This window comes from Cajanus cajan, chromosome 7, assembly GCF_000230855.2.
Source record: "Cajanus cajan strain Asha chromosome 7, NIPB_CcT2T_4, whole genome shotgun sequence".
NCBI lineage: Eukaryota > Viridiplantae > Streptophyta > Magnoliopsida > Fabales > Fabaceae > Cajanus > Cajanus cajan.
In genome coordinates, this window is record NC_138523.1 from 7067815 (window position 1) to 7093448 (window position 25634).

Here is a 25634-nt window from a genome sequence, read left to right on the forward strand (position 1 = left end):
GAATTGGTGTTGGTCTTTTCTAGTAGGGTATTGAAAGAAATTTGATGCCGTCCTTAAACTTAGTTAACACTATAGAGGCAGTTTTGTCCTACTAGATGTATTTCTTTGCATCCTTTTGTTGAAGTAGTTCCTGGTTTGAAGATTAATTAAAATCTGTGGGTGTGGGTATAAATATGGATATCTTTTCTATAGTACTTGGTTCCTCCCATTTGGCACTGGCTGGTGTTCTAATTTTGCAGTGGTTGCTCAATCCCTTGAGATATCTGTTAGGGTAGCCCAATTAAAAATGCAACATGCTAATCTTGTTCCAAATCTAGTGTTGTATCATATAAACCTTAAAAATGTCAGAGATACACCTGAAATAAATGTAGCGAAAGAGCTTAGGTTGCATATTGCCACATAAATTTTCTACTCAACTTCTATAACTAGAAAGTTAATCAAGAAAAGTTGGTCTAGGGGCCTAGGATATACATAACTTGCACTTAAGATGCTGAATAATGAATTCCAATTAAAAATGCAACATGCTAATCTTATCCCAAATCTAGTGTTGTATCATATGAACCTTAAAAATGTCAGAGATACACCCGAAATAATTGTAGCAAAAGAGCATAGGTTGTATATTGCCACAAAAATTTTCTACCAAACTTCTATAACTTGAAAGTTAATCAAGAAAAAGTTGGTCTAGAGGCCTAGGATAAACCTAACTTGCACTGAAGATGCTGAATAAGGAATTTCATAAAGAAAAATCTGCAGATCAGAGAGAAAACAAATAAGGAATTGATTCTGAATAAGCACTATACGTTATGCACATATCATAGGAAGGTGCCACATGTAGCCCACAGACTTGCTACATACCATATTAACATCAATATTAAGTTATTAAATATTAATTCACTGAAGCACCACTGTCCAAATAAATGTCTAGTTACTAAATTTTGTACTCCTTGCCTATCTATTGATTTGGGCTACTGCTAAATTTTACATTCATTTATATAAACATTAGAGCCAAATGGTGGCATGTGATCCATATAGCCAACCTCACCTAGTGAGATCAGGCTTCTATTGTTGTATATAAATATTATTTAGAAGGTTGTTGATGCTATAATTTCAATTTAAAACAGGTCTTGCCGATCATGATAACTATCATGCCTTTTGTCGTCTTCTTGGCCGTTTTAAAGCAAATTATCAGGTGAGTTGTATGCTCTTTCTGTATTTTGCATGATCCATACACATGGTTCGTTCAAGTGTAGATGTGATTTTCCCCCTATGATCACCAACTCACAATCTGCAGTTGGTAAGGCTTATGAAAGTGGATTATCAGTTTTCTTTCCAGCAATTCTTGTTGAGTGTGCACATGTGTTTTCTATAATACCTATAACAAGAACAAAAGCCTTATCCCATTAGGTGAATTCAGCTTCATGGATTGCACGATGCCATTTGACTAGGTTAAAGACTATGGGCATGTTTGCATCACCATTCATTTTTATTGAACGTAAAAGTTTGTGAGATTGCTTTTACATTCAACGGAACATTGGAATTCAGGAATTAGGTACACAAACACACTATAAATCTTCAAAGAGATATTATTTACCATGAGATTCCACTAATAACTTCCTTCATTGGCCTTCTTGGTCTCCCTCCCCCCTTTTTTCAAAAGATTAAAGAACTATGCATTCTACTGTCCTCACTTGTGCTTCTAATGGTTTTCTTTGTATATGTCCTAACCACAATAACCAATTTTCTGTTCTGTTGTCATCAATCATTACAACACCATTATCTTGCATAAAATGTTTTCTGTATCCTATCCTTTCTTGTGTGGTTGCATATCCATATTAACATTATCCTTGTCACTCTCCCACCTTTTACTCTTATCCCTTTAAAGTCCAATATTCACCTACCATAGAGTGTAGTCAGCGTATAAGACTGATAAAATTTCCCATTGCACTTGGTAAGTACTTTGCGATCACGAATAACCCTATATGCCTTTCTGCATTTTAGCCATCCGTCCTGTATCTTGAATGACGTCCTGATTTATTTCGTTATCATTTTGTAATGTTGATCCATTTCAATCTCAAATTTGAAAATTTTAGCATGTGTATTCTGCTAAATATTTTTCAAAATTATGGGGTAGGACAGGGGACTCAGTTTCAGTATGCTACATACTTATTTCGGGGATAGATAGTTTTTTAAGGTTAAACTATTCACTTGGTCCCTGCATGAGAAAACTGTAAGTTTTAGTCCTTACTTGCATAAGAGTTAAGTTTCAATCCTATTGGTAATATCAAAGAAAACATTTTGACGGTGTAAAGCTGCTACAAAATCTTTTTGGCAGTGAAGCAGTTAGGCACCCTGAGGGACAAGCCCCATTTTTAAGAAGGATGCAACACCAATTATTAAAAATGTATTTTAGAAGAAAGCGTAGGGACTTGGGTACTGATGGTGGGTTTCAATATCTTTAAATAGGGCTATATGCTGTTCAGAGTGGTATTTGGAATTATCATTGTAATATCTGGAAAACAAGTAAAGATGACTTGGCAGAGGAATAAAACACTGAATTCTGTTCATTTGGTTTTCGTGATCTTTTCTTGTTTTGTTTCATTCTTTTTTTTTTGTCAAGAATTTATCAATTTTGGTCTGACCTGCCGGATTCCTGAGAAGCCACCAGTGGACTTGGAGTCAAGAATCGGAGCGTATTAAAAATGGGCCTTGGCCTTCTGGGTCCCTAACAGAAACTGCCTCAAAAAACTATGTAGATACTGAAATTTATAGTTTTCTTGTATAGGGACTAAAACTTAAAATGGGGGCACCTATAGGGACCTAGTGAATGGTTTAACATTTTCTAATCCTCAATGCTATGATAAGGTAGACCTCAATGCTCAGATTCATCTCTGCTAGTTTTTCCTATTTGGTTTCCATCTGGAGAAGCTCAAGCCTCAAAGGATAAATGAAGGATTTTCATTGGTCTAGTAAAATCTGTTTGAGAGGAGAGAATGTTGTTAGTTTGTGTTCTGAACTCAAGTGCACTGGAACAGTTTGATTGCACGTTGGAGGCCATAAAATGAAAGGAAAAGTTGGTGCGTAAAAATGTTACTTTAGTTCACTGACACAGTTGACAAATAACCTTGTCCATTAAGCATGTAAGGGGTTCAATCCCTTGGTCAGTATGTATGGAAAAATATTTGTGGGAAGCAGTGTTGTCAATTGCGGATTGTGGGAAACTAAAAATCTGCTAAATCATATGGCAGATTAGCGTAGAGGGCAAATAGCGGAAACTATATGACATTGCAGGCTATAACATTACAGCACTGCAATAGATAACACCGGTTAGGAGAGATCAATTCCTTAAATAGATCTCATTACTTGGAGGGATTAGTTCGTATCTATCGGCTAAAGGATATTTTGGTTTACCCAAAAAACAAGTTTAGTGGTAGGGAGGGTACAAAACTTACCTCTAGAGACTAGAGACTACGTCAAAATAGAACCATGTACTGCGAGAATGTTTCTTCTTGGAGACTATATTATCTTGTCTCTATTTGGTTACTCAACCATTAAAATTTGAGCAATGTTACTCATTAATTATTATTTTTTTTTGCAATGATCTCTTACGTATCTCTCTATGTAATATCACCTATCTTTCACTCACTTCTCTTCCTATCACTCCCTTGTGTAGCAATTGTTAAAATCTTTTATTGCATAAATAACATTAAAATCATTTGTTCTATTGATGTTGGTTCTAATTCACTTGGAACTTACATTTATACTTGTGTTTAAACATCTAGCGAAGATTTCATTTAAGATTGAAATAGAATGTCTGTGTTAGAGGAGGAGATTTACATGGAGCAACCTCCTGGTTTTGTTGCTCAGGGGGAGTCTGGTTTAGTCTGTAAATTGAGAAGATCTCTTTATGGCCTCAAACAATCTCCTCGAACTTGGTTTGGAAAATTTAGTCATGTTGTACAGGACTTTGGGCTTAAAAGAAGCGAAGCAGACCACTCTGTTTTCTATTGTCATACTTCTCCCGGGAGATGTGTTTATTTGATTGTTTATGTGGATGACATAGTGATTACAGGAAATGATGTAGCTACAATTTCTCAATTGAAGAAACATTTGTTTAGCCATTTTCAGACCAAAGATCTGGGACATCTAAAATATTTTCTTGGTATTGAAGTTGCCCAATCAAAGGAAGGCATTGTGATCTCTCAAAGGAAGTATGCTTTGGACATTTTGGAGGAAACAGGTATGACTGATTGCAGACCCATTGATAGTCCTATGGATCCTAACCAAAAGTTAATGACTGATCAAGGTGAACCGTTCACAGATCCAGAAAGGTATAGGAGATTGGTTGGGAAACTCATTTATCTTACAATCACGAGACCTGATCTCTCTTTTGCAGTAGGGGTTGTTAGTCAGTTCATGCAGGCTCCTCATATTGATCATTGGAATGCTGTTCTGCGTATTCTTAGATATATCAAAAAGGCTCCAGGACAAGGATTACTATATGAGGACAAAGGAGATAATCAAATTTCTGGATATTGTGATGCTGATTGGGCAGGATGTCCTATAGATAGGCGTTCTACTACTGGATATTGTGTATTCCTTGGTGGAAATCTCATTTCTTGGAAGAGTAAGAAACAAAATGTTGTTGCTCGATCTAGTGCTGAAGCTGAATATCGAGCTATGGCCTTGATTACTTGTGAATTTATTTGGATTAAGCAACTCATTCAAGAGTTAAGATTTTGTGAGAATCATCCAATGAAATTGTATTGTGATAATCAAGCCGCTCTTCACATTGCTTCCAATCCAGTATTTCACGAGAGAACCAAGCATATAGAGGTTGATTGTCATTTTGTGAGAGAGAAGTTGCTGTCCAAGGAAATCATTACTGAATTTGTCAATTCTAGTGAACAACTTGCAGATGTCATGACTAAGTCATTAAGGGGGCCTCGAATTCAATTTTTATGTTCCAAGCTCGGTGCATATAATCTGTATGCACCAGCTTGAGGGGGAGTGTTGGAATAGCTTGTTTAGAAAGCTTATTCTTTAAATATTTATTGTATTTTTCTGATTGGTCTTTTCTCCTGGTGTAATTAATTAGTCTTCTAGACTCTGTAACCTTTTGTCTTCTTGTAACCCTAATTACTCTATATAATAAAAAGATACAGATCAGGATAACTGATCCTTTTTGGCCACTCTTTCAAATATTCAAGTGTCTGTATAACTAAGGACATTTTTTTTTCTTCCCTTTTATTTGTTGTGGATAAATTATGTTTATGGTTTTTGCATTTTGAAAATTTTCTTCATGTTTCTTGTATCTTTTCTTACAATTTTAGAGGGAATCTTGTTCTTTTCTATGTTGTGTTTTCTTTATATCTCTATTTTCTTATTAACTTTCTATTGTGGCCAAGATAAATAGTTATATATTGTAAGAAATGCTGAGAAAATGTGTATATTACCACACATGTAATCCTTTATATATAATGAATAAGGAAATCAAATAAGGAAATACAATAACAAAAGATAACGGCTAATAATGAGTAGAATCCCTAATTTTCGCTATACAAGTTTCCCTAATTACAAATGAATCATGTCAAATCATATATTTAATACTCTCCCTCAAGCTAGAGCATCTATGTCATATGAGCAAAGCTTGTTACAAATATCATCAACTTGGAAGCCCTTGAGGGATTTGGTGAATATATCTTTGCCAATTCGTCACTAGATTTGATGGAGTGATGAAGCTAGTGATGATATCATTTGAAAGGACCTCTCGCACAAAATAACAATCAATTTATGTGTTTAGTTCGCTCATGGAAGATTGGGTTTGACACAATATAGATAGCAACTTGATTGTCACGTATTAGTCTAGACCCTGAATGTCTCCAAAGAGGCTTCACATTGGGATCCGGAGGTGTATCATTAGGGCGAAAATCATACTAGTCTTTGTTAAAATGTCCAGAGCATACTTACGTTGGGAAATGGAAATGCTAGAGGAGGATTGGGCAACTTCAATTCCCAAAAAGTATTTCAGTGGACTTAAGTCTTTTGTCTAAAATTGACTTTAGAGATGGGATTTTGAGTTGAAGGATATCATTTGACTCATTGTCGGTGATAACAATGTCATCAACATAGACAACTAGGTAGATGCAAAGGCTAAATGAAGTATGGAGGGAAGACATTGAGTGATTAGCCTCACAATGAGTCATGCTAGAATGAAGTAAAGTAGAGCTAAAATGACCAAACCAAGATGAGGGGACTGCTTCAAACCACCTTGAGAATGACAAACTTGACAAACCACACAAGTCATTTGAAATTGTAAAACATGGTGGCTAATTTATGTAAATTTCTTCTTACAACTCACAATGTAATGCAAGAATGCATTTTTAATGTCTAACCGGTGAAGAGGTCAATCGTGGGTTGTTGCCATAGCAAGAAAAAGACAAATGGAGGTGATTTTGGCCACGGGGGAGTAGGTGTCCCCATAGTCGAGACAAAAAATCAGAGTGTATCCTTTGGCCACCAAGTGTGCCTTATAGCGACCAATGTTGCCATTTGGGCTAATCTTCATTGTATAAACCCATTGACAACCCATAGTAGTCTTACCAATAGGTAAGGGGACAAGTTCCCAGGTGTCATTGGCATGTAAAGCAATCACTTCCTACAACATTGCTTGTTGCCCATTAGGATCAATCATGGCTTCACTTGTAGACTTGGCAATCGACACAAAATCCAAAGAAGAGATAAAGGATGTGGGAGACGAACGACCATAATGCAGAGAAAAGGCATGTAAGGGATTAGGGTTACGTGAAGACCAAATACCTTTGCAAATAGCTATTGGAAGGTCAAGTGCAAGCGATGTTGGTGGATGTGCGTTTGGAGCAAGAGATGTGTTGGAGGTTCATGAGATGTTATCATTGGTGGAGGTTGTGTACATCTATGGTAGGTGAGTAGTGGTGGTGGAATGATTAGAGCCAGCTCAACAGATAGAAGAATAGGTGGCACATCCAGAACACCATCATCAATAGTTGAAGAGGAGAGAAAAGGGGTAGTCTTGAAAAAAGGTAACACTAGCATAGACTATATCGTTGAAGTTGAGGACAAAAACAGTTTCTGAAGGCAAGAGTAGCAGAGGAAGAGACGCAAGAGAGACTTGGAAAAAAGTTTATCTTTACTTGGAGTGGGATCATGGACAGAACATGTGCATCCAAAGGTTCAAAGAGGGACAATGTATAGAGTTCGCTGAGGGGACAAGATGAAGTAAGGAACCAAATTTGCCAAGAACAAAAGAAGGCATATGATTGATTCAGGTAACATGCAATAAGGAGTGCATCTCTTAGAAGCAGAGTGGGACATTATAATGAAGGAGGAGGGTGTGAGCTATTTCAATTAAGTGACGATTTTTCCGTTTAGCAATACCTTTTTGTTGTGGTGTGTGGGCACACGAGGTTTCATGAAGAATAACCTGAAAAGCACCAATTGAGAAAGAAAAGTATTTGCGATTATTATTGGTGCATAACATTTTAATTGAAGTTCCAAATTGGTTTTTAATTTCATTGAAAAAACCTTGAAAACTAGAGAACACATTAGAACGACTCTTCACTAATAACACCTAGGTGCATTGGGAAAAATTATCAATAAGTGACAAAACAAAAATAACCTAAGGTTGAACATGCACAACTAGAACCCTAAATGTCAGAGTGAACTAAAGCAAAAGGTGTCATAGCACATCTATTGGCATAGGGATTGTAAGCTTGACGAATATGTGTGCCTAATTGACATGATTCACGCTGGAAAGACTTAACTGAAGAAAGACTAGGAACCAAAATGTGTAATTTGTCCAAAATAGGATGGCCGATAATGATGAGGAATTTCTAAGGAGATAGTGTGGCCACTAATGGTGGTAGTTGGTACAATCCTCCGGACTCATACTACTCCAATTGTCCATTCGGTATGTTGATCTTGAATAAGAACAAAGTTATTAACAAACACAATAAAGTAGTCAAGAGTGCGGGTGAGTTTGCTAATGGAAAATAAATTAAAAGGGCAATTAGGAACAAATAAGACAGAATCAAAGGACAAATTAGGAAATGGATGTGTTTCTCTAATGCCATGAACTGGAATTCAAGAGCCATTTGCTACAGTTCGAAAAAGACAAATGAGAGAAAATGGTTTGGTTAATAGTCATATGATTGAAGGCACCTGCGTCAACTATCCAAGGCTTAGGAGAACGTAACTGAGAAACAAAGGCCATGGAATTACTTGACTGAGCCATGGCTGTAATAGATGATGGAAGAGGTTGGGCTGCTTGAAGTTGTAGAAAGTCATTGAACTTGGCAACAAAAATAATTACATTTGCAGGTGAGGCTTCAATTGTTGGTGGGACAACATGGGCCACATTCATAGCCTTCAAATGGTCTCTAGCCTCGGTGTGACATTCAGCCTTGACATGGCCATATCAGTTGCAATAATTACAATGAAGATGATGTTGACCTCTACGAGCTCCACTTTGACCCCAATGTTGAGAAGATTAGGAGACAATGGTAGAGGTGGGCTGAAAAGCATGTGGAATGGAGAGGCACAAAAATTGTTCACTAATGGTGTCATAGCTAGGATCATCAGTGCCTGGTAACATCTGATTGGGATGACGTCAAGTTCAGGTGTGGGACTAGCTAGGGCAAGGGTCATGAAGAACTGGCTGCGTTGCGTATACAAAGTGTCTACATCATGTGTGATGGGCATGAGAGTGTTATATTCAGGAATTGAACAGTCAAGCTTACCGAGGTAGGTTTGCAAATCCGTGTTTTCTAATTTGGTGTCTTTCAAGCTAGTGATGACATTGTAGAAACAGTGGACATCATTGGAAAAGACCTTTTTGGTTTTATTCCACACCTCATAGCAAGGTGGATAAGCCTGAAATTATGCTGGAGGTTAGGAGCAAGAGAAAACCATAGAACACTACACAAGGAAGCATCGACTTGCTGCCAACAAACTCTATCCACAGCAGGGACATCCTTGGCTTGGGTGGTCAAGTGAGCTGCACAACCTTGGCCATGGAACCACAACTGGACAGCAGTGGTCCAAGTGCTGTAGTTGGCTGTCCTGATTAATTTTTCTCATGGAATCAGTGGAACCATGGTAAAAGTTGCCACAGATCCAGAATCAGAAGTAAAATTTGAAGTCTCCCATGAAATAGCAGTAAAAAAAAAAAATAGATGGGAGGAGTTGCTGGAATGGTGGGTGGAAGGCCAAAGAAAGGAGTACCAACATGTGGGCACAAGTGAAAATATGCATGTTGCATCAGACTTGGACTTGTGAACAGTACTTGTCAGAATGTGGCAGTGTGAGGTGGCAGACGGGACAGTACTTTAGACAGAACTGGTCGCCCTTAATTTCTGCTATACAAGTTTCCCTAATCATATCAAATCAAATTATATCTAATTATATATTTAACATATGTATTACAACCTGTTTTCTCTTGACCACTCTCATCCTTGTCTCATGCTTGATTTATTTCACTTATTTGCGCAAAAAAATTAACCAGAACCTCTTTGTCTGAACTTCTACTAGTATTATGTTATCTTGGTTAATAAAGGCATTCTTTTTTCATCCTCACTGTTTTGATTTCTGCTGCAGTTATCAGAACTAGTGAATGCTGAAGGCTATAGTGAATGGATACGCTTAGTAGCAGAGTTTACATTGAAATCTTTGCATTCTTGGAAGGTATGCATCTTATGACTATCGAATCAATATGTTCCTTGAAGGAACTGAATTGTATGTTTCATTGTTTTGTTTGTCAAATGACAGAATCAATGTGTCAGATATTCTGAGTGATTGTAAGTCATCTAAACTTCTATGTATGTTTGTCTGTACACACATTTGTGTGTAATATATGTACATGCATTTACGTATGTATATGGGCCTGTGTATTATTTTTCATCTTTTTTTTTTCTCTTTTTTTTTTCTGCTTTTGTCAGCTTTGAGAGGATTCTTTGTTCTTCTGTTTTGTTTTCTTAATCTTCCTAAAACTCAATATTGAAAAAAATGGCTGGATATTAAATATAAAAACAAACTTCTATTAATTCATATATGTTTCTTCTTTCAGTGGGCTGGCAGCAGTGTTTACTACCTTCTAAATTTATGGTCTAGATCAGTGACGTCTGTGCGGTATCTTAAGAGTGACAAACCTAACCTGCTAGATGAATATGTGCCTAAAGTTATAGAAGGGTTTGTATCATCAAGATTTGATTCATTGCAGGTCAGCTGCTTTAAGATTCCATATAGGCATGCATAAAAACATAAATGAATCCAATATTTATTCTCATTTTAACTTTTAATTGTCCTTTTATTGCAGTCTGAACTATCTGATGAACTTGGTGAAAACCCACTTGACAATGTTGAAGTACTTCAAGATCAGCTTGAATTTTTTCCTTTCCTCTGTAGATTTCAGGTTCATGCTTCTTGGATTATATGGAGTTACATGTTATCTTGACGGAGTGAATGCTTACTTTTAGCATCTGTATTTTATCATTGAATTTCAGTATGAAAGTTGCAGTTCGTATTTGATGAAGATAGTGGAGCCTATCATGAAAAGCTATTTGGTATTTTTAGTAGTTCATTATGTAGTTCTCTAACTTCGTTATACTATTTTAATAAAATATTCTGATTTGATTATATACATTTTGTGTAGCAGGAAGCAAATCATCAACTCCACGTAGATAGTTATGAACTCTCCATAACCGAATCCAAACTTGCTTGGTTTACACACATAGTTGCTGCAATTCTCAGAACAAAACAGATTTCTGGTTCTAGGTATTTTGCTTGAACCGCTGAAGGATAATTATGACTTTTGCACAGTGAGGTGTTAAGTTGTCTTTTATTTCTATACTACAGTGGAGAATCACATGAGATACTTGATGCGGAGATTTCTGCATGTGTTTTGCAGTTGATTAATATTTCTGACAGTGGATTTCACAGTAAGGTATGTGGTATATTTTCTTTTCTTGTTATTCTGTGTTCATTATGCCCAAATATTTATTTATTTGACACCATCTGTTCATTTGGTGGGTTCTGATTCATTAATTAATATTCTGTCTCTTGGGCTTGCCATATGATTTACTAAGGAAATCTTGGAGGGATTACTCAGTGTAAAACTATTTTTCTCTTTTATGCCTTGTTCTAAAGCAACACCAAGTGACAATTTGGCTCAATTTCCTCCCCATGCTTATCATTCATTTAGATGTTATTACCATACTCTTGCTACGTAAAGATCCCTCAATTATTCTTAAATCATGGACTTTTATCATTACTTTCATTGAGGCCCTTAAGATAAAAAGAATGTGAACAGGCCTTATTTGCCTGAGTTTTTGGATGGGTTCCCCATCTTTGGAGTCTTACATGTGGATTTTTAGCAAGTCATATAAACCTACTTAAATTTCATAGAATTTTGATATGCATGTCTTGTAATAGTTCCACCTCATAGCTTTGTTTTTTGTATAAATAATTAAGCAAGCAATTGTTAACAAGAATTATATTGAAGGTTGTGTTAGATATATAGCACATATAGCGCTTGCTTAAATTAGTTTCAGCACATGTAATGTACCATTTAAGACTTGATTAGCATTTATTATGTAATATTATTGTACCCTACTTATGCAAGTATAACTACTAGTGTGTTGTCTGCATTTATTGCATTTTAAAGATTCTTTCTGTGTCAGTTATGTTATTCAGGTTAGCATGCAGATGTAGTGGTACTTTACTTTAAAGAGCCTTCCTTCTAGGTTGAGTCTAGGTCTATTCTTTAGCTTCTTATCTCGATATTTGTTGACACCATACTATTAATTCAGAGATATGGAGATCTAAGCAAGCAAAGACTTGATCGTGCTATCCTAACTTTCCTACAGCATCTTAGAAGGTGTTACATTGGTGACCAGGCTGTTTTTTCTTCCAAGGTAGGAGATAGAAAACTATTTTCCTTTCAATTTCAAATATTCTTAAGAAGGTTAAATCTCTCATTTTCTTGTTTTTCTGGACTGTAATTGCAGCAGTTATATACCCGGCTGTCTGAACTTCTTGGACTTCATGATCATCTACTACTACTAAATGTTATTGTGGGAAAGATAACTACTAACCTTAAGAACTACACTAAGGTGATGAATTGTTGACATGATCTTTTGCTTTGCTGTTATTATTGAGCTCACAACAGGAGAATTTCTATGTGCAGTGCAAAGAGGTTATTGATCATACCTTAAATCTCTTTCTGGAAATGACATCTGGGTTAGTTTGGTTCCATTTCAACTTCCTTGTAGTGATATGAGTTATTTATGCAATTTTATATTTTGGTTTCCGTATATTTTATTGGGTAAGGATTTTGTTTTTGCAGGTACATGTCAGGAAAGCTGCTGCTTAAATTGGATACTGTTAAACACATAATTTCGAATCAGAATGTGAGCTGCCTCTAAATTAATAAGGATGAGATGCACTTTGATCTCCATGTTGTTCTTTTGGTTTTATGCTATATACTATTTGAAATTATATAGTTTATGTGAGGTAGAAGAAAATGAGATAATGAGGACTTTGAATAACATGATTATTGATTGTGTATAATAATGTATTACAAAATACAAAGTGCTAATTCCTTCCTATTTAAGCTAGTACTCAAAATCCTATTTTTATTCAAATAAGGAAACAAACCATGAAATGTAATGAAAAAAATGCAAGTCACTACTAAAAGATCATCTATCATACCCTAAAGGATTATTCGATACAATAATGATTTTATAAGATATTTAAAACTCTCCCTCACGCTCTCATGCTGAAAGTCTGAAACTACTAAGCTTTAAGCTGGTTACTAACAGTGAACACTTAAAAAAAAGGTAATTCAAGCATGTTGGAGACATTGGCAGACTAGCATTGCTGGGAAGCTAACTTGGCATGAAGACTTGATTGTGCGGCACGTTCTGCAGTTTTCTGGCCTCCCTGTTGTTTGCCCCCTCACCCTCTGTTCTGCAGCTTCAGCCCTTCCTAGTTTTAGCTTCAGCCCTTCCTAGTTTTATTTTTCTGAAGCAACAGGCACATTTTTGTTTTACTAAAAGGAGATGGTTGAGTTGAGTGAGGAGGTAGTGGCTGAAGGGAGAAAAGGCTAGGTTTTTTTGGTTTCTAGAGTCAGGGGATGCTGGGCATGCACTCCAAATTGGGCCCTTCTACACACCATGGTCTCCTACAATTGGTCTGTGGTATTTCACTATTTTTTTAATTAATCATATATTTAACTATTTTAAAACTATAAGATACTCTATTATTTAAAATATAAAAAAATATTAGTACATAGTTATATACCATATAATTATATAGTAGGGACAAATATATATCATTGACAGTGTATACGATAGCTTTATATTTGTAAATAATAAACTTAGTTACTTAAATATCTGTTGTGACTAACTGAAGTCAGGTATGCTGACCACCCAGTTATTTAGATCTGAGCTCTAGTTCAGTCAGCATAGCTTTTTGTGTAAGTGTAGGCTATTTCTATCTGTATAAATACTTAAATCTGTACATCTTTCATAATGTGAAATATATAATTCAGTGTACACAAATCTCTCTCTGTGAAATTTATTTAGCTTTTTATATATAAAAAAAATATATAAATAGAAAAAAGGTTGTAACTAGATATATAATAATAAAAATACATAATAATAATAGTAATAACAATAATAATTTTAAGCAATAGAATATACATATATATAAATATATTTAATATTTTTTCAGAATAGTAGCCATCTTGCTATCCTGCTATGGTGTTTTTGGGTTGGCTGCTATGCTCCGTTATCCGGGATTTAAATCAGTGGCTGATGAATTGATTTTAATAGAATGGTTATTTGTAAAAATCTCTTTGCAACCAATTATCAAGAATAATGTCTAGGAATCATTTGCAATGTTTTTAAACTTCAAACATATATTCACGACAGGATCCAACACTAGGAAGGTTCCAACAGTACAAAAAACTTGAAAATAAAATGTTGGCATTATTCAGGGGTCAATATGAGTTACAGACTGTCATTGTAGGGCTTGAATTGCACAATTTTTGAAGCTGGATAACAAATCTGTAGTTTAAAATGCAAGGGAAAAAAGGAACATGCGTAATAGTTAGAGTAATTGACTTGATGTTTTGATTTCTGTATATGGTTACTTGTTCACTTCTGCAAATTTCTAAGGGAAAACTTATCTTCTCTTTCCAGAGGGACCAGTTCCCTTTCATAGAAAATTGGGAATGTTTCCGCAGCAGAACAACACTGTACTATACTATTGGCATGTTGATATTCTTAGAAGATAGCCTATTGAAATTTAAATCTGCAATGGAGCCTTTCCTACAGGTTGGTAGTACTAATTTGCCATAAAAATTCTTGTTAAATCATGCTGGAAATAACAATTTTATTGATCCATTATAGCAACAAGTATTCTGACTCCTTATTCTTAAGAAACTAGTCTTATACAGTAATTGTAGCAAACTTGTGATTAGAAAGCAGAATTATCTATAGTGGCCTTGTAAATTTAAATTGTATTTATTTCTCAATGTATATAAGTTTGAAAGCTACTGAGTGCGTACTGACTCAAGCAATTCACAAAATTTTCTTTCAAATTTTCCTTCCTATCAATATCTTAACTAATCTCTTGTGGTTATGCGTCTGTTTTGATTTGCGACACATTAGAGAAATTGCAATGTTGAATTTTGAAAGATAGATTTCTTTTGTTTTAATCTTTTTCAGTTTTCACCAAGTTGAGCCAACTGGTTAACTCTTTTGGAAAGATATTCTTCTTTTTATTTTTATTTTTTAATTTTTTTTTATCTATCGGCATTACAATAATAACACTATGATTTGAACCTATGACTTATTGCATTCTATCCCAACTTCCCCACCATTAGGCTGACCCTAATAATTATGGAAAGATATTCTGATGTCAATGGTCATAACTTTAAATTTTCTTTTTTCCTTGTACAAGATACTGTATACTTCTATGGACAAATAAAGGTAACAACAGATATACTGGTCCACTCCTTTAAGCATGGTTTATTTGCAAACTACTAATTCTTTGTAATCGTTGAACTCAATATTGGCTGGTTAATCCTTTTATCCATAGTTTTAGTTGGTTAACAAGGTTATGTCTTCATGAGCTTCTTGTGACAATTGATGCTTGTTGCACGATACCTCCATTACGTTAGGCCTAGCAAGTTATGCAGTGTACAAAACATTGTATTTTCAATACTCGATAGATTAATTATTTTTCATGTCCTGTTGATTATTTTACATTCTAATTGATTTTATTTTATTCTTAATTTTAAGGTTTTGGTTAGATTGGAATCAACATCTGAAGCACTGTTCCAATCAGATGCTGTAAAATATGCATTCATTGGGTTGATGCGAGACCTTCGAGGAATAGCAATGGCAACTAATAGGTTGGCACTGATTAAACATCGGAAACTATGTTTTGTTTGCAAAGGACATATTACGTTGTTGACAGTGTTAATTTTCTTTGATTGTTCTTAATTGCTTGTTAACAGCCGTAGAACGTATGGATTCCTTTTTGATTGGCTTTATCCTGCACACATGCCCCTTCTTTTGAAAGGAATTACACAATATGCTGATATTCCCGAGGTTTGGCTTCATTCTTTTCTGTTAAAGCTGATTAAAAGGTGATCACCAATTGCTATGCAATTGAAACAATAATTGTATTATCTTAGTTTTACTTGAATTTTCATAATGGCATTTCATATTTTATCGTATTGCTATATGACTAGCTATACTATATGGTAGTGAATGTTGGACTTTAAGGGAATAACAGTAAAAAAGTGAGTAACAAATGAGGATGTTTAGGTGGATGTGTGACTACATAAGGAAAGGCATGATGTTGGATGATTATAGACGAGGAGATATTGGTATAACATTTATTATGGAAAAGATGATGGAAAATTGGTTATGGTGGTTAGGTCACGTGCAAAAGAATTGGAAGGCTTTGGTTAGTAAAGTAGATTGCATGGGGTTTTGTCCTATGAAAAGGGGTAGAGAGAGACCAAGAAAGACATTGGAAGAAATTCTTACAAGAGCTCTCTTTATAAATAATATCAATGGGAATTTGGTTTTTAACCAAGCCCAATGGTGTCACATTTTCTTTGTAGCCTACCTCACCTAGCAGGATAAAGTTGTTGGGCTTTGGCCTATGATAATTATAGGGAGACCAAGGACATTGGAGGATATTATTATATGGGGCCTCCTAGTGAATAATATTCCCGAGAATTTGGATTTTAATCAAATACAATGGTGTTATGTGATTTATATAGCCCAACCTCACCTAGTGGGATAGGACTATTGTAGGAATATCTTTTGTTTCCCTCTCAAATCTGGTTTAACTACTTCAATGTTTTTTCTTTTTCATCTTAAATCTTAGTGACATATACTCATTGATATCGATTCTTTTTAATTTTTTTTCCCTTATTACATTAAATCTAAGCTAGATATATTTTTTACTCATTGATATTGAAGTGTTATCTTTTGAAGAGAGCGTCCAATTTCAAGTTAAAACTGTTGCATAGAAATCCAACTATCTGGTGCTGAAGGGGGAATAAGTCAGTCAACTTTTGTAACAATAACTTTTTTGATGTAACCCATTTCCTCTTAATAAAACAATTGTTTGGCTAATTTTACCACCATAAAAAGAAGGCATTAAATAATTCATGTCTGAAGAGCTTATCCTGCACATCTTTCAATCAATGTTACATTTCAGTTCCCATACACAATTAAATGCCGAAACAGGCATGTTAATATTCACCTCCAATATTTCTTAAAGATAGTTATCATTATCACACTGGTGGGATGTTTGATTGCAAAAACATGATGCAGGTAACAACTCCATTATTGAAATTGATGGCCGAACTAGTGCTGAACAAATCCCAGCGATTGAGTTTTGATTCTTCTTCTCCTAATGGGATACTGCTTTTCCGAGAAGTTAGTAAATTAGTTGTTGCTTATGGATCAAGAATTTTACCTCTTCCTAATAAAGCAGATATGTACACATCCAAATATAAGGGAATATCAATTTGTTTGATAATTCTTACACGAGGTATGTATATATTATGATATATTATAATAGCTCTGTCTTTATGTTCTTTTTCTGTTGATGTGAAGGATGCAGTGCAAAGCACTGCACTATTTGGAGCATGAAGTCGTTTAGGTTTATATCTAGGTAACATTGTCATTAGATCTAAACATCAAATGGTAAATATAATTTTTAGTGTCACCACCTTCCAACCTGTGTTTGACTACTTTCTAATTATTATATATATGTGTGTATATATATATATATATAGGTTTCACTCGTCCAAATGGTTTTGTACTTGCTCTTTTAAGTAATTTTGTTGTAATTTATGTGCAATCTTATTTAAGCTGCATGGGATTTATTTATATGTAAATCTGAATAGTAGACGGTGACAGAAGTGAAAGGATAAATTCTCGGTCTGTTTTTATTATTGACTATTTTAGAGGTTGGTTTGGTAATAGTTGATTACTTCATTAACACATGCATCATATTTATAATATTATGTACTATTTGTTTATCCTTATTTTGGTTTTGGAAGCAAAAAGGAATTAAGTGTACATTTTATGTAAATGGGATCATATATTTATGTTGCCCATGGATTTATAGTGGTTGTTTTCCTTTTTATGGCAGCATTATCAGGGAACTTTGTCAACTTTGGTATTTTTGAACTTTATGGTGACAGAGCACTTGTTGATGCTCTTGATATCACTGTAAAGATGATATTATCAATTCCTTTGACTGATATATTGGCATTTCGGAAGGTAATTACTCTACCTTTATGTTCTCTAATGTATTGGTTAACAATATAAGTGCTTTCCTCTGGTTTGTTCAAATTGTGTTGTAAATTGCAATCCATTTCTCTACTTAAATGTTTAAGTTTTAATTATTTTGGTAATGTTTTGCAAGAAGTTTGAATCGCAATTGGTTTGCTTGTTTTCCTAAACTAATAATAGTCATTTGCATACAAGTGTTTGATCTTTTTTTCATGTACATTTGTGTTTGGTCTGTGCCTGTTTCCTTTATCTTGTTAACAGATTGTTCCAGATCTGATGTTTACAATTTTGTTTATGAAATATAGCTAAAAGAAATGCCTTGCCATGAAAGAACTGAAACTTAATGGCAGCTGTGTTTGAATTAAAAAGGAAACAACGAATTTAGAGTTCACATTGATGTGTCCCAATCACAGCATATTGCGGCTATAGTTTCTAATGAGATGGAAAATCTCTATGTTCCAACCTTTTTATTTTTTTCTTCTGGTTTATTTTCCAGGTTGCAGCAGCTTACTTTGCATTCTTGGAGACTCTCTTCTGTAGTCATTTGTCATTTGTTCTGAGTTTGGATAAAACTGCATTTATGCTTGTTGTTGGATCTCTTGAATCAGGCCTTAAAGATTTGAGTGAGAAAATATCATCACAGGTTTGTAAAAGTGTGGCACATTTTTTAGTTATTAATGTTATTACTGGTATTAAATACACATTTTGATTCATAAACTGAATTTCAATTTATATATGCTCATGAACTGAGAACTAAGTGCAATTTCTTAACGATGTTTCCGTACTTGCTTACTCTAGCTTTCCCTTTGTGTATAGTGTGCCTATGCTATCGACCACTTGGCTACATTCTATTTCACCCAAGTTACTGTTGGAGAGTCGGTTACCTCACCAGCTACTCTTAATGTAGCTGGACTCATTTCTGATTGCGCTGAGCTTTTCTCTAGAGTAAGTTTTTAATTAGCTTACTGTAAGGTTCAGTTTTCATTTTCTTACAGCTTGAACTAATGCAGCTTATTCTATTGATATTTTGTCTCACATAAGAATTTCTTAACCTTTTAATCGTCTTAAAATTTTTCCTTAGATATTGCGAACCCTATTTGAAGTTGTTATATTTGAGGACCGTGGCAATCAGTGGACTCTTAGCCGAGCAATTCTGAGCATGATACTAATCAGTGAAGAGGTGATTATTTGACTATCCCATTGTTATTTTGATTCACTTTAATTTTGTGTGTTCATACTGTTTCAGAAGCTATAAACTCGAATGCTTGTTCATGCTAATCATAACACATAATCTGTAGGTACAGTGTTCTGACATTATTGTTTAAAAAACTAGGTGCTTAAGTACATATTAGAGCATTTGGCCTGATTGGTATTATAACATTGGTATGCAAGATACCCAATTTTCTTGGATTTTGAACAGGATGTGGTGATGCATACATTTGATGTGAGGGCATTGTGTTTAAATCTTGAAATGTAGGATGTCAAAGAATCCAATTTTTTCACATTGTTGGCCGTTCAATGTTTGATATTCATATAAATTTTTAATCCTGTGTTCTGTGTATGTGCTACTTTTGGCAGTTTCCAAATAGGGTTTTGATGGTGTTGGAAGAATTACTACTAGGAAGAGTAAGCTTAATAATCAAAAGATTTTACATTATTGGGTTAGGGTTGACATGAAAGATACTTACTTTGTTTATTTGTATGAAATAGAAATATTATTAGATAATTGCAAAAAAAAAAAAATAGCAGGTGGGTGTGCTCCACAAGAAGTTGGTCGTGTTAAATAAAGCTCATTGGTTACTAGATTTTGCACTCCTTTGATCATATTGCTTGCAAACCTTTTGTCAAATTTATCTCGCATAGAAACTATTCATTCTGGACTTTTGTTCTTCTAAAAATGTTTTCAAATGTCATCAATATACTGTAAATCCTAGTTGAGGAGTTTTTTCCTTATTTATTTGGTTATGGTTGGTAGAATTAATTGTATTGATTGGCACGGGCTTGAGTTTCTACTAGTATTACTTGTATTACACTAGTACACATCTACCTGATATCCATCTAATATTATTAGGATCATACTTTACTTTTCATTCCACCATATCTAAATCTTATAATTTCTTACGTATGTGCTAGTATATCAACTTCTTTATGATGCAGAAATTATAGTTATTAATTAGAAGTATATTATGGGCCAGGCCCATCATATATATATATATATATATATATATATATATAGGGAGCATATTAAGTGAGAGGGAATTTATTATGAGAGATGAGAGGGTTAAAATATAACCCTTAGATTAATTTCCTCTCACTTGATTAAACCTCAAATTTTCTCTCACTTGATTAATCTAAGGATTATATTTTAACTCTCTCATCTCTCATAATAAATTTTCTCTCACTTGATATGCTCCCTATATATATATATATAAATAGGAGGATACTATGTCGAGGAGAGACATTCAAATTAGGAAGTCTGTGGGAATATAGCATTGGCTCTGATGTAAAAGGGGAAACCCTTGGATGAGAGATTTCTCTCTTATTTCGTCTTATTTCAATCCTATTCAATAAAATATGTCTTTTATTTCTCATTCCTAATTCTTGTTTCCTAACAGACTTGCTAATTTTTGTTGTAGATGTTCACAAATGTCAAGGCTCAAATTTTGGCTTCATATGTAAGTCTAAAACTGTCTACGAAATATATTGACCAGCGTATCTTGTTATGTAATTTAGCAGTATTTTGGGCTTCCCTCTATTGGTATTCCTGGCATGCATTGTGTTAATGTGGCCATAAATATAAATTGATCTCTTGCTCTACTATTACCACTATTAACTTGGGATATTTAATAAATTGATCAGTAATCCATACTGAAACAAATAATTTCTGAATATAATTTCTTAACAAAAAAAAACTGTACACAACATTACATTATATATTGTCTAACAGAATAATTGCTTTCCTAAAACAAGGCTGAATCTATGAAAAGTATTAATCTGCCCTAATTCCAATGTTTGATATCTAATCAGGGCAAGAGAATCATTCATTTAATGATTAATTGGAGAATCAGACAATTATTGATTTGATTGCAATGTAGTTATAATAATTTATATTTAGGGAAACTGTAGATATGTCCAGGGGATTCTTTTTGGTACAGTCAACCCCCCTTAATTATAGTGGTACAGATTTGTTTCTTTTTAGGATATGCTTTGAGTTTTCTTTTCTTTATTAGATTCCTGATTGATGTAAATATTAGTGTTTAGCAATCTCAGCAATCTCATACGCATCACATAACAATGGAAAGACTCAACTGCCTCTTTGGAAAATATAAATAGATAGATCTAGGTTTAGAGAAAAAATATTTTATTTCTCAATGAATTCAAAATAGTGGTACAATCAGTATTTATGCAGGTCAATATAATACAGATCAAAATAAGTCTTAGAATTTGGGATTTCAATAGGCTTTATCATTGTGTAACGTCCACTGTATTCTAGAGTAGCTTCCTTTGTACTCTTTAGCAACTATATTAATAGTTGCACCTCCATTTGTACAGTCAGGAATATCATTATAATTCATATTCAATATGGTATAAAGAGAAAGGGTCAATATGAATTTTTTTTTGTTTTCTCCTCTTTTTCCTCTACATTCTTCCGAAATGAATTCCTCAACTGCGATTACCTTTTCACATTCAGTTTCACAGAAATTAGTCTCAAAGAACTACCTGTTATTGTGTCAATAGGGAGAACTAGTGATCAAGGGACATTGTTTGCAACAATTTCTCATCAATCCAAATATTCTGAAGTAATATCAATCCTTTGAAGATCGCAATGATGATCGTGTAACTGAAGAATATCTTGCTTGGGAGCAACAAGATCAACTTCTCTTGTCTTTGCTTCAAGTGAAATGCTTACCAAAATCATTGGATGAAAATTGTCCTAGCAACTATGGGACAAGATTCATGCGTATTTTCATTCTCATACAAATGCAAAATCGAAACAACTTCGATCAGATTATCTTCTCCACATGCAAGTGCTTGCTGATGTGCTAATTACTATCGGTGACACTGTCAACTAGAGAACACCTTGATGCTATCATCGAAGGTCTTTTTGTTTCTCTTATCAGCTACACAATTGAGTCGTTATCTATTGACGGAGATTAAATTATTCTCCTCACTCAATAAGCACGATCGGAGAAGTTAAAGAAGAAAACATTAGTCTTGTCGAAGGAAACTTTGCACCAATTTCCTATGGATTTCACATACCAACAGTATTCATCTCTTCAATGGTTTTATCCTTCTTGGAATTCTTACTATCAAAGACCACACACAACTTCTTTTCAATACAGTTGTCCACCTCCAACCACTAAAACCTCACCACAAACCACATCATCCCACCAATACACCAAGTCCTCAAGCTATGCTCACAAATAATGAACCCTATAGTAGTGGAAATTGGTACCCTGACTCTGGAGCAAGTCATCATGTCACCATGTTTCAAAACATACTGTAGCACACACCTTTTGAAGGACTAGATCAAATCCTGGTAGAAAATGGTCAACGTCTTCCTATTCAATCTGCAAGTTTTACCTCCTTTATGTGTCCTGTTAATTCTCAAATTCCCCTTATTCTAAAAAAATACTGTTTGTGGCGCAAATTACTAAAAATCTTATGAGTTAGTTAGTTTGCTAAGGTTAATTATGTTTATTTTGAATTTCACGCAACTTTGTGTGGTGAAATCACAGCCATTAATGAGGAGTTGTCATCCAGATGGTTGGTATCAATTTCCATCCCTGTTGAAAGGATAGCACTACAGCCACTTCAAGTAGTACCATAGTTGACTTATCTCCCTCATCGTTAGCCATTTGGCATTTTACGCTTGTTCAACCTAGTATACATGCATGTTCAAAGTAGTGTTTTACAAACATTGTAATTTTCCTCAAATAAATAAGTGAATTTTGTTCTTAATGTTGTCTTGGGGAAGCACACAAACTTCCATCTATGTTGTCTTCAATAGTTTATATAAAGCTATTAGAATTGATTCAGACCTTTGGGGTCCTGCATCTTTTACTTCTATAGGATACACTTTCTATGTTGCCTTTGTTGATGCCTACACCAGATATACTTTGCTATATTTCTTAAAATAGAAATCTGAAACAATACATGTTTTTAAAGAGTTTCAACTTGTGGAAAACAGTTTCAAACTCCTGTAAAAGTTGTTCAAATTGACGAGGGAGGGAGTGTTAAATAATTGTTTATTATATATGTTTGCAGTCTTATGAAAGTTGTTTTTTGGCCCTATCTATCTTAAGGGTTAAGATTTTTAGGCTGTAGCCTTGCATTTGCTGGCAATTGTACTTGTTCTGATCCTTTTTGTATATATATACAATATACTAGCTGAGAGCAATCTCTCTCTGAATTTTTTGCCAAATATCAAATTTCAAGTTGGTATCAAAGCGGGTTAGATCATGCTCTGTCATCTTAAGTCACCGATTTGCCACTATTCACCGTCGCATCGTCGCTATCTATTGCTGCTAGCTATTGTTATTTTTTTCGACGAACTCAAGGTTAGGTGCACCTTGAGGAGTGTGACTCAACCTAGGAAGTCTCGTGCCCTAATACCCTGGCACGTTCCTCCAACATTGTTTTTCTTCAGTGCCTTTGTTCATTGCGTGCATATCACGTGTCATCCTCTATTTATCGAAATCTCGTCAGACCATTCCAATAGTTTTGTCGGAACCTTCCGATCATGCTTCTGCCCTCAACTATTAGTTTTGACCTACTTGGAGGTGTGGGTCTTGGTGTTTAAACTTCTTCTCCTTCGTCCTTGTCATTGAAATGGCCTTCATAGGTCCTATTTCCACTTTTTCTGGTACTCCTATCATTACAACTACAAAATTGAATTGGAAAAACTATTTGTCTTGGTTTGCCTCGGTAGAGTTGTGGGTCCTTGGTCAAGGATACCATGACCATTTGGAGAAGGAAGCTAGTATTATCATTATTGAAAATAAATCTCAATGGTAGAAACTAGACTTCCAGCTATGTGTTGTTCTATGGCAATCAGTTGAGCCTGATGTATTAGAGATACTCAGATCATTTAAGACATGTTATTCTTTTTAAAAAGAAGCCCAAGGTATTTTTGTTAATGACATTCAACGACTTTTTGATGCAACCCAAAAAGTAGCTTCTCTTAAACAGACCAACCATGATATGGTCTCACATGTTGCTAAAGCTCAGGCTACAATAGAGGAATTGAAAAGATTTCTTGTGGCTGACTCATTAGAGGGTGTCATCAAAAAACTTGATAAACTATATATATGATTCTGATTTTGATAAGTTTATATTCAGTTTTGTATCATGTACGTGACCAAATGTTGGTTGGAGATCAAATTTCTTCCATGGACAGTCTACTCATTGCATGGTTTTCTTGACAAGGTAGCCCATGTGTCCAAATTTGAAAAATCTTATTCCAAGTTTTCTAATGAGGAGTATCAGGAATATTTGAGGCTTAAATCTGAAAACTCCAACGGCAAAGCCCAATCTTCTTCTGTGCCAAGTGTTTCAACATGTATTTCTCAATCTATGGAAGGTCATGGTCCATGGATACTTGACTCAAGGGCTTTTGACCACATTTCTGGTAATAGTTCCTTATTCTCATCCATTTCTTCTCCAAAAGTTCCTCATCTTGTTACTGTAGCCAATGGGTCAAAAGTTGTTTTTCAAGGAATTGGTCAAGTTCCTTTGTCTCCTTTAAAATTAGATTCTATTTTGCTCTTTCCTCGTTGTCCTTATAACTTAATCTCTCTAAAAGCCAATTGACGCGTTCATTATATTGTTTGGTAACATTTGAACTTTCTTCCTTTTTATCTTCATAGAGTATTTTACATCAATTCACATGTCCTCACACACCACAACAAAATGGCATAGTAGAGAGGAAGAATAGACATCTCATTGAAATTGCACGCTCCCTAATGTTAAATATGAATGTTCTTGTACATCATTGGGGAGATGCAGGCCTTACTGCTTTTTTTAATTAATAGAATGTTCTCTTCCTCTCTTGAATATCAAATTCCTTAATATATAATTTTTCCAAATGACCCTTTATTTCATGTCTCCCCTTGGGTGTTTGGCTATACTTGCTTTGTTCATAATGTCTCTTCTGGTTCAGACAAACTTTTTGCAAAGGTTACTAAATGTGTTTTTCTAGGATATACTCACCGTCAAAAAAGGATACAAATGTTATTCTCCAACTACCAAAAGGTATTATATGTTTGTTGATGTTATCTTCTTCGAGGACACTTTTTTTTTATCCTCCGTGGACAATCCAGTTTCCATTCAATAGGTTCTTCTTGTTCCATCCTTCGACCCAATGATGAATCCTACTCCTTCTAACTCCAACCAAGATGAAAATCAGCCTCACTTTCATATTCATGATTTAGTTGAAGTTGTTCCACCACCCCCATTACATATTGGTGCAGGACACAACAAACTAATTTCACACTTGCTGAAGACTCTCGTGATTTAGATCCTCCTCCAATAGCTTCCCATACCACGGGTCCTTCATCCTCCTCAGCTCATGAATTCAATTCAAATTGGTCCATTGCTATTTAGAAAGGTATTCAGTCCACTTGTAATCCTCATCCTATTTATAATTTTTGGAGTTATCACCGCCTATCTCCTTTGTACTTCTCTTTTGTTTCTTCTTTGTCATCTACTGTTCCTAAAACTATCAATGAGGAAAGTAGGTTGTTGGTTGTAGATGAGTCTACGCAAGTTGGG

At 34.7% G+C, this 25634-nt stretch overlaps 1 protein-coding gene across 8 annotated transcripts in view; it reads left to right on the forward strand.

Annotated features, from left to right (window-relative positions):
• LOC109806327 (uncharacterized) overlaps positions 1-25634 on the forward strand; it is a 51869-nt gene that overhangs the window by 21545 nt on the left and 4690 nt on the right. For 5 of the 8 annotated variants that reach the window (XM_083060501.1, XM_083060504.1, XM_083060502.1 and 2 more), the window contains 20 exons: positions 1122-1189; positions 9631-9717; positions 10100-10252; positions 10349-10444; positions 10536-10595; positions 10685-10806; positions 10888-10975; positions 11841-11945; positions 12039-12143; positions 12218-12270; positions 12377-12440; positions 14235-14369; positions 15339-15451; positions 15557-15650; positions 16893-17112; positions 17719-17849; positions 18358-18504; positions 18678-18806; positions 18943-19041; positions 20498-20536. In XM_083060501.1, the coding sequence (XP_082916627.1) occupies positions 1122-1189; positions 9631-9717; positions 10100-10252; positions 10349-10444; positions 10536-10595; positions 10685-10806; positions 10888-10975; positions 11841-11945; positions 12039-12143; positions 12218-12270; positions 12377-12440; positions 14235-14369; positions 15339-15451; positions 15557-15650; positions 16893-17112; positions 17719-17849; positions 18358-18504; positions 18678-18806; positions 18943-19041; positions 20498-20536 (2108 nt within the window). The remainder of the gene's footprint in view (positions 1-1121; positions 1190-9630; positions 9718-10099; positions 10253-10348; positions 10445-10535; positions 10596-10684; positions 10807-10887; positions 10976-11840; positions 11946-12038; positions 12144-12217; positions 12271-12376; positions 12441-14234; positions 14370-15338; positions 15452-15556; positions 15651-16892; positions 17113-17718; positions 17850-18357; positions 18505-18677; positions 18807-18942; positions 19042-20497; positions 20537-25634) is intronic. The other 3 variants (XM_083060506.1, XM_083060505.1, XM_083060507.1) reach the window with 3 other exon arrangements.